The sequence below is a fragment of the Engystomops pustulosus genome, chromosome 11 (assembly GCF_040894005.1).
Source record: "Engystomops pustulosus chromosome 11, aEngPut4.maternal, whole genome shotgun sequence".
NCBI lineage: Eukaryota > Metazoa > Chordata > Amphibia > Anura > Leptodactylidae > Engystomops > Engystomops pustulosus.
Genome location: NC_092421.1, coordinates 41,140,525 through 41,154,646, shown reverse-complemented (window position 1 = coordinate 41,154,646; position 14,122 = coordinate 41,140,525). Strand labels below are relative to the sequence as shown.

At 43.3% G+C, this 14,122-nt stretch overlaps 1 protein-coding gene across 1 annotated transcript in view; it reads right to left on the bottom strand.

The window, feature by feature from the left end:
- Positions 1–222: 222 nt before the first annotated feature.
- The window catches only part of LRIT1 (leucine rich repeat, Ig-like and transmembrane domains 1), a 35,439-nt gene continuing 21,539 nt past the window's right edge, over positions 223–14,122 (bottom strand). The window contains exons 4-5 of the mRNA XM_072129969.1: positions 6,102–6,278; positions 223–2,444 (exon numbers count right to left, since the gene is read on the bottom strand). Of these exons, the coding sequence (XP_071986070.1) occupies positions 1,675–2,444; positions 6,102–6,278 (947 nt within the window). The 3' untranslated portion in view covers positions 223–1,674. The remainder of the gene's footprint in view (positions 2,445–6,101; positions 6,279–14,122) is intronic.

Below are 14,122 nucleotides of genomic sequence, written 5' to 3'. Positions count from 1 at the left end.
ATTTGACATACATCCCCGAGTACCCCCGAATAGGGTTTTTTTTAAAATTATCTCTCATCCATCTAGAAGATATCACCTAAAAGCAGTCTCCAATGGAGGCAAACTAACCTTTCCAGAATTTGTAAATCCTACGGTTTATACACTCAATCGATTTTGAGTTTGATTAACAAAGACCACACTATAAAGATATTATATTGACAGAATTTTCAGGAAACCATAAGATAATATTTATATCAAAATTTATTGATATTTGTAAAACATCACAAAACACAACAAATCAAGATAAACACAAAGAAGATGAACGAGTCCAAATTCCATAATAGCACAATCATAGATTTAAAATAGCAGTGATAAGGTCCAGATAACCAGATTATCAAGGAAATATCATGACTATGTTTCATTATGGAAGTCCATACCTTGTGATTGCAGCAATCTGTAATACATGGATTTATCCCCATATTTATAAAGTCTGCAAACTTGTCATTCACATATTCCTTACTCCAATAGAGAACCAGCACCAACATATGAACATATTTACTTACACTTATTTTACATTCCTGGTACAATGGGGTCATTTACTAAGGGCCGAATCGCGTTTTACCGTCGGGTTACCCAAATTTTTTCGTTTAGCGACAATTTACCCTGAATTGCCCTGGGCTTTTGGCGCACGTGATCGGATCGTGGCGCATCGGCGCTGGCGTGCACACGACAGAAATCGGGGGCGTGGCCAAACGAAAACCCTGATGGATTCAGAGAAACCGCTGCATTTTTTTTAAAAAAAGTGTCGCTGGACACGCGCTTACCTGCACTCGGCCTGGCTCGGTGAAGTCCAGTGAACTCCGATATACTTCAGCAGCGACACCTGGTGGACGTCGGAGGAACTGCCCTAGTGAATCGCCGCAAGACCCGAATCCTCCGCAGAGAACGCGCCGCTGGATCGCGACAGGACCGGGTAAGTAAATCTGCACCAATGTGTTAATAAGCTGTGGTTTGTAGATAATAAATAAGTGACAGAATACATTTTTTGTAACACATAGTGCAGGGGTCAGTGCATTGTTTCTTCAGATTTTTTTTTATATTACTTCATGAGGAATTCTATAGTTATAATTTACATTGTATCAGTTATTTTGTTAAACCAGTGAGATGCACAATGGTTGGTATGTCTCTTTCTTTGTAGTCACTTTGATTAGGTCATTTGTGCAGTTATGACTTAGCAGCTAATGATGTTTCTTTACTACATATTTCCGGCAAATGGTTGATACATTTTTCTGAATGTGAACTCAAATAAAGCATACACAACCTTTCAGCAAACGTTGCAAAAAATCTGTAGCACAGTGCATGTACATCTATGGAATAGCACTGTGTTTGGTCACTGAGTGTGTGGCATCACCTATAAGCTGCTTGGTGGAGGCCTGGCTTCTGAGAGTCACTGCCCCCTCTCCTCTTCCCTCTGTATATAACTTCTATGTAATCTGACATCTTGGTGTCTGTTGATCTTGCAAGCAAGAGGGAATGCAGCAAAGATTTCAGAGTGGAAAGATTAGGAGGAAGGTAGAGTTTATGTAGCAGAAGAAAGAGGCACATGTATCTGATAAAATATATCCCAAAGTTCACTATTGATTTATGCAATGTGTGTTGAAAAGTTAGTGATCTTTTAATATTAGTCATTCTGTATCAGCAGAAAAACTCATTGGGCTGTCCTTCAGGTTTTGGTATGGCTTCAGAATCCACACTGGATCGTGCAGACAGCAGCCTATTAGATTCATCAAGATTATGTCGAGTCAAATATTCTCCTTCTGATGCCTTTGCTTTGGAGCCTGTTGCCAGACTTTCAAACGTTACGTAGGAATCTTGTATGTCTTTAGATTTTCGACCTAGCCCCTTTTTGCATCTCCTTTTCAGAGCTCCACAGCAGACTACCAAGGTTAAAGGGACAGCAATGACACAGGCCACGCTGATCACCACTACATTAATCAGTTTCTGAGTCCCTCCAGCATTCACAGCTTCATCGGTGGAGAAGATAATGCATTGTTCTTTTCTTGGCACAAGCCCTTTTACACAAACACATGCAATGTATTTGGTTTTTGGAATTAGACCATCTATGGTAATTTTTGTCTTGCCGGGCTCTACATTGATTCTTCTCATTTCTCTCTCTCCAAAGATTGCATACAGAACACTGAAGACTGTAATGTTTTTGGCAAGAGGAGCTTTCCAAGCAAGTGACACACTGTGGTCAGTATCACCTATAACTTTAACCGCTCTTACCATCCTCTCGGTCTCTGGCTGTTTTGTTGGGGAGCTGAGCATGATATTTCTTGGATCCTTGATGTCCGGTTTCATTACAGAGTTGGGATTAATGTTCTGTAGACCACTGTCTGGCAATCTATTTCCACTGAGTTTAAATTTTTGCATCCAACTATTTTCTTCTGTAGATTGATATTTTCCTGAAATGAAGCAGATAATGGAAAATTACATAGGGAAAAAAGTCTCAACTTTAAAAATAACTTTTTATAAACTTTAAAACAAAAAATGTACAGAATTTCCTTGTTTAAAATAGGTTATGCAAAAGGTAGGTTTTAATATTTTTTTCTGTAAAGAGAACCTGTCCTGCCACATACAGTACCTTTTAGATTTCTATATACATATTCCACTGATATCTATGGGATATCTATGGGATTAGAGGCACCAAGTACTGGCATGGAGCCAGGGAGCTGCAGTATACAGTCAAGCTCATTTCCTTACTGATGCTCACACTGCTTTTCCAGCTTTCCTCATGAATGAGAGATGGATATGAGATTCCATGAAGAGAATTCCTAAGGGCACAGTGAGGTTGATTTTTCTTCAAATAGTTAGGTTTCCCTTATTCCCCACCTTCCTGAAGGAGTGGTTAAAGTTGTAGCAGAGGCATGTCACACATAACCACTGTGTGTCTCTCTCTCAATGTTCCAGCAATAGATTTCATACAGCCCTTGCAGGGGGAAGTAAAGTAAGCTTTATACCATATATATTCAAGTCTATAAAAAAGTTAACACTGTACTCACCTTTCTGACACCCCTGCAGGTCCTCTTCTTGCCTTGGGTATGATGGCTCCGTCTTCGGTTATGATGGCTACTCTTCAGGTACCTACACAATGCCAGATGCTCACAAACAATGACATCAGCAAGCGGGCTGAAGAGCAGGAGGACCAGAAAACAGAGCCAGAGCACCCAAAGCAAGATAAGGACCTGTGGGGGCATCAGAAGGGTGAGTACAGTGTTAATTTTTTTTTATAGCTTGGCATACTTGGGGCAGGGGGTGGGTGGATATATATTTGCGGAATGGGCTGGCTATACATTGGTGGGGCAGGGGAAGGCAGGCTATATACTGGGGACAGGGGCTGCTGGCTATATACTGAGTTCTGGGGCTGGCAGGCTTTTTACTGGGGTGCAGAGGCTTGCTGGCTGTATAGTGGGGGGCAGGGGATGGCTGTACACTAAGGGCAGGGGCTGGTAGGCTATATACTGGGGCACAGGGGCTAGCAGGTTGTATACTGGGGGACAGGGAATGGCTGTATACTGCAGGCAGGGCTGGATAACTGTAAACTGTGGACAGGTGGCTGGTTGACTATGTACTGTGGGGCAGGGGGGCTGACAGGCTATATACTGAGGGAGAGTGGCTGGCAGGCTGTATACTGAGGGAGAGGGGTTGGCAGGCTATATACTGGGGTATATGGGCTGGCAGGCTATATACTGGGGGGCTGGCTATATACTGGGGGCATGGGCTGGCTGTATACTGGGTGCAGGATCTGGCTGTATACAGGGGGGGCAGGGGCTGGCAGGCTATAAACTGGGGGATATGGGCTGACAGGCTATATACTAGGGATATGGGCTGGCAGGCTATATACAGTGAGCAGGGGGCTGGCCAGCTATATACTGGCTGGAGGCTGTGACCAATGCATTTCCCACCCTATCCTTATACTCGAGTCAATAGTTTTTCCCAGTTTGTGTGTTAAAATTAGGTACCTGGGCTCATACTCAGTTCGGGTTATATCCGAGTATTTACGAGTATATATATATGTCTGTGGTTGAATATTGGCAGATGGTCCCCAAGTACATTCTGGCAGAATGGTTGTAGAAGGGACAACTGTCAGGAACAAGGAGGGAGGGCAGTACATGTTTTAACACTGCAGTGTCATGGGTGTCCCTGTGCCCCTCTCAGTAGCGGCGCCCTAACGGACCCTCACTTACCTCACCACGCTCCTGCTTCCGTCCAGGCCAGTTGTTGTACGATCCGCTCCCTAGGGTACTCGCGAGCTGGCTCTCGAAGATTAAAAGGGCCAGCGCACCGCTGATTGGCACTGGCCACTTCCAGCGGATCTTTGATATTGCCACCGCTGACAAGCCGCACCTGTTGAATGACCTGGAGGCACCATGCTGCAGCAAGACCATCCTGCTTTGCAGCGGGCTTTGGTGAAGACCGGATGCCACTTAGATTCCGGTCCAAGGTGTCAGCTTGTGTCATTGTCCGCGGTGGTCCAGGGAGTTTACTAACCCCGAGTCCCGACATGCAGCCATGGAAAGGAACCATGGAAAGTGCTTTTAGTTAGAGTTTTTTTTATGAAGTATTTTGCATGGGTTTTGATTTGAATGGCAGGTACTAATACAGTATAAAGCAGCTAATCACTGAATTAAACACATGGCACATCACTGAGTGACACAAACTGGGCATCCAGCACTAGAATGGAAGGATCATCAATAAGCAGCTTGTAATGTTAGTTACGTAGATAACCTCTTAAGGGTTGATATCAGTTTTGCAAATGGAGGTTATGAATTTCAGCTCATTCATCTTCCATACTGTCTTAGGTTAGGACCTGCTTATACCATTACAAGGAAAAATATAAGGTTTAAATTGTCCTCTGTATGAATTGTCTTTCTGCATAACCTGTTATGCAGTTTTTCAAAAGCATGATGAAGTTGAGATTCATGTAGCCAGGTATTGGTTATTTGGTAGATTTACAGTACTTTTATTTTCATATTTACATGGAGATAATGGAGTGCAATGTGAGAGTGCATGATGTTCCCCCCACCAGATATACGAAAAGGCGTTACAGCTGTATTCTGCAGTTCAAAGTACAAAGTATAGCAGTTCAAAGCTATCCCCCCCACCACCATTATATGAATCCACTCATAATAGACAAGAGGGCGGTAACCTTTTCTTTTCATACAGCACATAGATACACACTCATTGTCTAGGAGAAACTATATCACATATACACATCTAGTGGTCATACATTTTGAATGCGTTGATGGAATAAACAAACACATAATTGAGGGACACAGTTACGATCACATAATGTATGCCATTAAGCATTTTGTTCTTTTTGAAAGATTCTATGCAAGAGACAAGATAAGTTTTCAGCTCAGTGAAAGTTGAGATTACATCCTGCCTACAGAAAGTTATGAAGATAGAAAGGACACAAAGGCAAAGATATACTTACAGACTTGGCTGCAGTTTTTAGTGAATGTTGTACATCACCACTGTGCTGGTCAATAATTCACTATAACTATCACAAGGTTCGGTATTGCATGGCATCTGCTGCTTTCGTGGTGCGGTGCTGGTGGGGCCCCGGAGCCACGGAGGCTAAGCCTATATGGGTGCTGAGGGAAACTAGGCCTTGGTCCCTTCTAGTTCTGTGTTGCAACGGCAGTGGATGCCATGTGATGCCGCACACAATAGTGTAGGGATCCACCACAACGTATTCACAGTGAAGTAGTTAGTGGCTCATGCAATTTGCTCAAAATGTAACTTAGAACCTTGAGTTTGTAAAAGTCTAGCGGAAATATGTCACTTATACGTGTGGATGTGTAGTCCAGACCTTTTTTTCTCTTCCAATGTCAATAATTCACTATAACATCTTCTATGCTACTAGAATTTGCATTGGTCTGTGTGATATGTATAGGAGAAATAAGCAGCTACATCTTCACTTTTTTTTCCATCAGGGACACAACATTCATGATTCAGCTGCATTGTCTATGTTTATATCACTTATGTACGGTACATCTAGAAAGGAGAAAATGCTCTGTCGCAACAATAAAAAACTACCACCTACTGTGACTACTTACCACTGTCATTCGGTTCATCAGTTGTGTTAGAGTCGGTGACTAAAACAGAAATGAAGGTTTCTGCCATTCCCAGGTTATTCCTGGCTTTACAGATATACTCGCCAGAATCTTTATAGCTAACAGTAGGAAGGTTAAGCATGGACCAGCTCATACCATCACTTGCTATTTCTTGGTGCACTGTAAAACAAAAACAATAAGAAGCTTTATGGATCAGTTTAAAGTTTTCAATGCCAAATGTTTATGCATAGCCACAATATGCTGACATAAGTACATGATCAGAACTGTAAATAAAGCGAGAAAATGTACAACTTTCACATATTTAAAAATATTATTGTTGAAAAAAATGCTAGCAAAATAGCAAAAAGGATATTAGAGCATAAAAACATGTTACTAGAATATGTTTCATTTAATAAAAAGAAATATAGAAAGGAACCTCGATACCACCAAACCTTAAATCCGTACACTTCATTTCAAGGAAATGTGTCTTTACTTTTTAATGATTTGTTAAAAAAAGTTTTGATGTTAATTTCTAGGATCAATATAAATATATCCTGAAATTCTCACTCTGGACAATAGGCTGAATAATAGACCTAATAATGACTAATTCATTAAAGGAAATCTTCCATAAAAATTCATCATGATAAACCAGGACTCATAGATCTAGGCACTGTGACTGTGGTAATCTTCTTATATTTGTTATCCATGGACTACTTCCTTCTAGAACAAACTAAATAGTTTAATGAGTTAGAAGTGCTATGGGGGCAATACTTGTGCTGCAGATTTATAGGCTGTTACACTGTGCAGGAACATAGTATCAAAGGATCATAGTTTATACACATGTCCATCAAGTTCAACCAAGGAAGAAAAGGGATTGGATGAGGAAGGGATTTAGGGGAAACAATTCTATATAACATAACTGTCAATGTTATTTAGGTGTAAAAAAGCATCTAGACCCTTCTTGAAGCTCTCTGCTGTCTCCGCTGTGACCAGCGCCTGAGGCAGGCTATTCCACAGATTGACAGTTCTCACAGTAAAAAAAACCCTGTCGCCTCTGGTGGTTGTTTTCTCCAGATGAAAACAGTGCCCCCTCATGTTACCCTATGCTCTTTCAGCACTTCTCCCCTCCCTCTGCTTGATGTTATCTCATACAGCATGAGGGGGAAGTGCTCTTGTACAGTATAACAAGCTTGTAAAGCCAGCTTAGGGAGGGGCTTTTGTATTGCCCTCAGAGCTCTTCTGCCTCACTACCATAATTTTAAATATTGATTTTTAGAAGGAAGGAGGCTATGGGTAACAAATATAAGAAGATTACCACAGTCTTGGTGCCTGGATCTATGAGGAAGTGTCCCTGTTTCATCATGGTCGATTTTGATGGTCAATTTCCTTTCAGGTTTTTCTCATCAGCAGTCATTTACTTTCCATTACAGACATAACTGATAGGATTGGATAACACAATATAAAGCCTCAGTAGAAAAGACCAGCACTGCCTCCACTATTCACAATTATGTCACTTTGTTTTACTTTCTATTGGCACATGCCTAGAAAACTTTCTAAGGAACTCGGTGAACCCATTGCATCCATTAGGTTGTTATAAAGTCTATTACTAAAGGCTAGAAAATAAGAGAAGGAAATAGTATAAGCAACCAGAAAATTAAAACAAATGAGAAACAAATAAAAAGAGCATTTCACCATTCTGGTTTTGATTATTGGAAACAAAAGTTGGGGCACAGTCCTTTTACAAACAACCTGTGTGCCATCTTAGAGGGGATGCCTTGGAATGGACCTTTTATTTTACCCCAACGGTTGTAAAAGTAACAACCTATACTTACTCCTCTCTCATGCTCCAAGTCAATGGGATACAAAAATTCAGTAGTGCGCACCCACTATAGCTAAATAGAGGCTGCACCTGCAGGCTAAAGCAAGAGCAGGCTGTCAATGTGTTGTCACAAACACAGGATGGTGGTGATTAGATGTGCTGTACTTGATGGGAGACAAAGGTCAGAAAGAGTTAAAGTAAAACTGTAAAATATAAAAACTTTTGCCTTACTCTGCACTAAGCAAAAATAAGTAATTCTCTAATTGCTGTAATTGGCTACCTGCAGGAGTTTAGCTGCTAGAGAAGGTTTTACCTTGTCCCCTAAAGCTAATCTCCATTTGCCCAGTTTCCTGGTGACCATGGGAAACCATATAGAACAGCTACAGACAACAGGAGGCTTATTGAGAGGTGCTGTAGGAGAGGAGTGCAAAAAATAGGACCTTGTGTGATGCTACAAGCATGTGACTCATCACATGCTTCAGGTCGTCCAATTACAAACTTGCTGTCTAGATTCATATGAATGCCTTCAATGCTCTTGCCTCAGTGCCCTAAGCTGATGTCACAACCAGGAAGTGCCTCCCTCTTTAGGAATAGGTGAATATGATTTTATAGGAGATTATGATAGATATACCAGGCTATATCTCAGGCTAGGAAGAATCCAGCAGCATGATACAGGTATAGTTGGAATTGTTGTGAAAGGCTCTCTCTATTTTTGTCAGTAACTTCACACTTAGGCTTTAAGTATAGAATGTTTGTGGTTTTTATACCCCTTGAAAAAACCTAATCCTGGAAACCCCTTTAACATCTCTGTTTTAAAAAATATTATGTAAGAAGTGTGAAAATACATGTTCCAGTACTAGCTTCGTAAATACTTAACATCAAATTCTAGTAATTATGAATAAATTGATGGATTTTAGTGATCTGTTAAAGATATATTCCTATACTGCTTAAGATTGTCCATTGAGTGCAAATATGAAACAAATCAATTGGGAACAAAATTGCAAACATTTTAAATATTTAATAAACACAATTCTTCAGCATAGTTTGTTTCTGAGGATTTAATGAAAGTATTTAGTGTAATATATATATCTGGAGAGATGGAAGGTCTGATTTTAGTCTGACATGAATAAAGCAAAAGAAAAAAACGTGAATCTTTGTAATAACAAAACTTAGTGGAAAACCCCCTAATATATATATGATGAAGGTACACAGTACAATATTCTTGAAAAAAAAAACAAAGCATTAAGCCAAATTAAAATTAAAAAGGTCTACTAGCCAAAAGGCAAAGATCACAAAAAAAATTGTTTTATTAAAAGCCTTGTGCCAAAATGACAGCCATTTTACTTTTATGACCTGTCAATTTTTCGGGGGGTTCACCAACTTCCAATTATCTGTATAATTTATATTGCCACAGTCCAGAGTGCTCAAGTGGTTTTTGTTGCTCCTATTCAATGTACATAAGGATCATTCTTTATAGTTCCCAACAAGAAATCTTATGTATCTTCTGCCACTTTACAATTAGATTTCAAATTCTACACACAAACAAATTCCTCCTATAACAGAAACAATGTTTTAAGTTTCCTCAATTAATGATCTCTCCTCAAATTTCCAGGTCAAAACCAAGACAGGAATCTAAGAAGTTTTTCAAAGGAAGGCTGCTCCCTTTTTAAGCCCATGAAAAATGTTCAATTACATTTGCCAAAATTAATAATGTTTTCTGGGGAGCTAGACAGCATAAGATCGGCCTGTTCACCGATGATACTATCCTATATCCCGTTTTCAACCCTGCTACCTCAGAGATCACTGACATTTCCACCCTACTTAAAATATTTAAATTACAAAAATGGTCAAAAAATTGAGTTTTAGGGGCAGGGCCAGATCCAGCTCTAGCTTTCAGTAGGCTTCTGGGCAAGAGAGCCTCTTTGCAGTGAACTCACGTGGCAGCATTAAAAATAAAGAAACTAAAACAGTCTCCTGTTCCCTAAAATCTTCCCTAGTTAATCATTAGAGATGAGCGAACATACTCGTCCGAGCTTGATGCTCGATCGAGCATTAGCGTACTCGTAACTGCTCGTTGCTCGGATGAGTATTTCGCCCGCTCGAGAAAATGGCAGCTCCCGCCGTTTTGCTTTTTGGCGGCCAGAAACAGAGCCAATCACAAGCCAGGAGACTCTGCACTCCACCCAGCATGACGTGGTACCCTTACACGTCGATAGCAGTGGTTGGCTGGCCAGATCAGGTGACCCTGGGATAGACTAGCCGCTGCCCGCGCTGCTCGGATCATTCTCTGTCTGGATGCCGCTAGGGAGAGAGCTGCTGCTGGTCAGGGAAAGCGTTAGGGTGTTCTATTAGCTTACTGTTAGGCAGGAGTGATTCTACAACAACCCAACAGCCCTTCTTAGGGCTACAATAACGTTATACTTTTTTTTTTTATTTGCTTGTGGCTGGGCTTGCTGGCACTAGTAGTGCAGCTAGTACCATATTGTGAGGAATTTGCAGGGGGACTTGCTACCGTTGTGTTTAGCTCTTAGTGACACACATATCCACCTCAAACACCAAAGTGGGAAAATTTATTAGGGGTTTGATTTCAATTAGGCACAGTCTGGCAGTTTCTTTTTATTTTACGTTTATTTTTTCATAACTCAGCGTCATCTCATCAGTGTGCTTTCCTACTTGGCTAGAAAATAGCCAAAGGAGAATCCAAACGGCTTACTTACGCCTACAGTAGCGTTATATATATTTGATTTCTGGTTGATCTGCTGGTGGCTGTAGTTGCTGCAGTGCATCTACTAGCAAATTGTGAGCAATTTGGAGTGAGACTTGCGACCACTGTGTTTTGCGCTTAGTGACGCACATATCCATCGCAAAGACCGAAGTGGGAAAATTTATTAGGGCCCGGGGTTGGATTTCAATTAGGCACAGTCTGCCATTTCCTTTTTTATTTTACGTTTATTTTTTTCATAACTCAGCGTCATCTCATCTGGCATAGTAGTGTGCTTTAATACTTGGCTAGAAAATAGCCATAGGAGAATCCAAACGGCTTACTTACGCCTACAGTAGCGTTATATATATTTGATTTCTGGTTGATCTGCTGGTGGCTGTAGTTGCTGCAGTGCATCTACTAGCAAATTGTGAGCAATTTGGAGTGAGACTTGCGACCACTGTGTTTTGCGCTTAGTGACGCACATATCCATCGCAAAGACCGAAGTGGGAAAATTTATTAGGGCCCGGGGTTGGATTTCAATTAGGCACAGTCTGCCATTTCCTTTTTTATTTTACGTTTATTTTTTTCATAACTCAGCGTCATCTCATCTGGCATAGTAGTGTGCTTTAATACTTGGCTAGAAAATAGCCATAGGAGAATCCAAACGGCTTACTTACGCCTACAGTAGCGTTATATATATTTGATTTCTGGTTGATCTGCTGGTGGCTGTAGTTGCTGCAGTGCATCTACTAGCAAATTGTGAGCAATTTGGAGTGAGACTTGCGACCACTGTGTTTTGCGCTTAGTGACGCACATATCCATCGCAAAGACCGAAGTGGGAAAATTTATTAGGGCCCGGGGTTGGATTTCAATTAGGCACAGTCTGCCATTTCCTTTTTTATTTTACGTTTATTTTTTTCATAACTCAGCGTCATCTCATCTGGCATAGTAGTGTGCTTTAATACTTGGCTAGAAAATAGCCATAGGAGAATCCAAACGGCTTACTTACGCCTACAGTAGCGTTATATATATTTGATTTCTGGTTGATCTGCTGGTGGCTGTAGTTGCTGCAGTGCATCTACTAGCAAATTGTGAGCAATTTGGAGTGAGACTTGCGACCACTGTGTTTTGCGCTTAGTGACGCACATATCCATCGCAAAGACCGAAGTGGGAAAATTTATTAGGGCCCGGGGTTGGATTTCAATTAGGCACAGTCTGCCATTTCCTTTTTTATTTTACGTTTATTTTTTTAATAACCCAGTGTCATCTCATCTGGCATAGCAGTGTGCTTTCATACTTGGCTAGAAAATAGCCATAGCAATAGGATAGCATCGTTTGGTTTTAAAAACTAAAAAACACACAAAAAAAAAAAAAAACACAAAAAAAAGTTAAAAAAAAATTAAAGTTATAACTCTCATTTTCAAAATGTTTAACCCGAGGGCTAGGGGTAGAGGACGAGGGCGGGGACGTGGGCGTCCAACTACTGCAGGGGTCAGAGGCCGTGGTCCTGGGCGGGGTGAGACACCACCTGCTTATGAGGGAGCAGGGGAACGCCGCAGAACTACACTCCCTAGGTTCATGTCTGAAGTTACTGGGACTCGTGGTAGAGCACTGTTGAGGCCAGAACAGTGCGAACAGGTGATGTCGTGGATTGCCGACAATGCTTCGAGCAATTTGTCCACCAGTCAGTCTTCCACGCAGTCCACCCATGTCACCGAAATCGGCACTCCTCCAGCTCCTGCACCTCAGCCTCCTCCCCCCAGTCTGCCCCCTCCCAGCAAAATTTGAACCGGCATACTCTGAGGAACTGTTTTCTGGACCCTTCCCACAGTCACAAACCACTTGTCCGGTTGCTGATGAGCAATTTTCCGATGCCCAGGTTTTCCACCAGTCGCAGTCTGTGGGTGATGATGACCTTGTTGACGTACTGGAAGAAGTGTGTAAAGAGGTGTCCGACAATGAGGAGACACGGTTGTCAGACAGTGGGGAAGTTGTTGTCAGGGCAGGTAGTCCGAGAGGGGAGCAGACTGAGGGATCGGAGGATGATGAGGTGACAGACCCAAGCTGGGTTGAGAGGCCGGGTGAACACAGTGCTTCTGAGACGGAGGAGAGTCCTCAACAGAACAGGTTGGAAGAGGCAGTGGTGGGGCCAGACGGAGAGGCAGGGCCAGAGCTGGTGCATCAGCGCCAAATGTGTCAACTAGTGAAGCTCCCGTGGCGAGGGCTCCTGCGGCGAGGGCTAGATTTTCAGAAGTCTGGAGGTTCTTTAAGGAAACACCGGATGACCGACGGACTGTGGTGTGCCACATTTGCCAAACCAGGATCAGCAGGGGTTCCACCACTAATAGCTTAACTACCACCAGTATGCGCAGGCATATGAATGCTAAACACCCCACTCAGTGGCAACAAGCGCGTTCACCTCCGGCCGTGCACACCACTGCTCCTTCCCCTGTGTCAGCTGATAGTCAGCCCCCTGCCCAGGACCCTGCCACAAAAACCCCATTGTCGCCTCCACGATCCTCCACAGCACCCACCAGCGTTCAGCTCTCCATACCCCAGACGCTGGAGCGGAAACGCAAATATAGTGCAACCCACCCGCACGCCCAAGCCCTTAATGTGCACATCTCCAGATTGCTAAGCCTGGAGATGCTGCCCTATAGGCTAGTAGAGACCGAGGCCTTTCGCAGCCTCATGGCGGCGGCCGCCCCTCGGTATTCGGTCCCCAGCCGCCACTACTTTTCCCGATGTGCCGTCCCAGCCCTGCACCAGCACGTGTCAGACAACATAATCCGTGCCCTGACCAACGCCGTTTCTGACAAGGTCCACCTGACCACGGACACGTGGACGAGTGCTGCCGGGCAGGGCCACTATATATCGCTGACGGCACATTGGGTTAACTTGGTGGAGGCTGGGACCGAGTGTGACCCTGCGGCTGGTCATATACTGCCGACGCCGAGGATTGCGGGGCCTACCTCGGTCCAGGTGTTTCAGGCCTACTATGCCTCCTCCTCCTCCCACCCCTCCTCCACCTCCTCCTCCGAACGACCATCCGTGGGCATGGCGCCATCAGTCGGTAGCTCTAGGCACAGCAGCAGTGCCGTCGCTAAGCGACAGCAGGCGGTGCTCAAACTGCTGAGCCTAGGCGATAAAAGGCACACCGCCCAAGAACTATTACAGGGCATCACGGCGCAGACTGATCTGTGGCTGGCACCGCTGAACCTAAAGCCAGGCATGGTTGTGTGTGACAACGGCCGTAACCTGGTGGCGGCTCTGCAACTCGGCAGACTGACACATGTGCCATGCCTGGCCCATGTGTTAAATCTGATAGTTCAGCGTTTCCTCAAGACATACCCCAATCTGTCTGATTTGCTCACGAAGGTGCGCCGCATCTGTGCGCATTTCAGGAAGTCCAGCACAGATGCTGCCACTCTCAGGGCAGCGCAGCGCCGCCTCCAACTGCCCGCTCACCGACTGTTGTGCGACGTGCCCACAAGGTGGAAT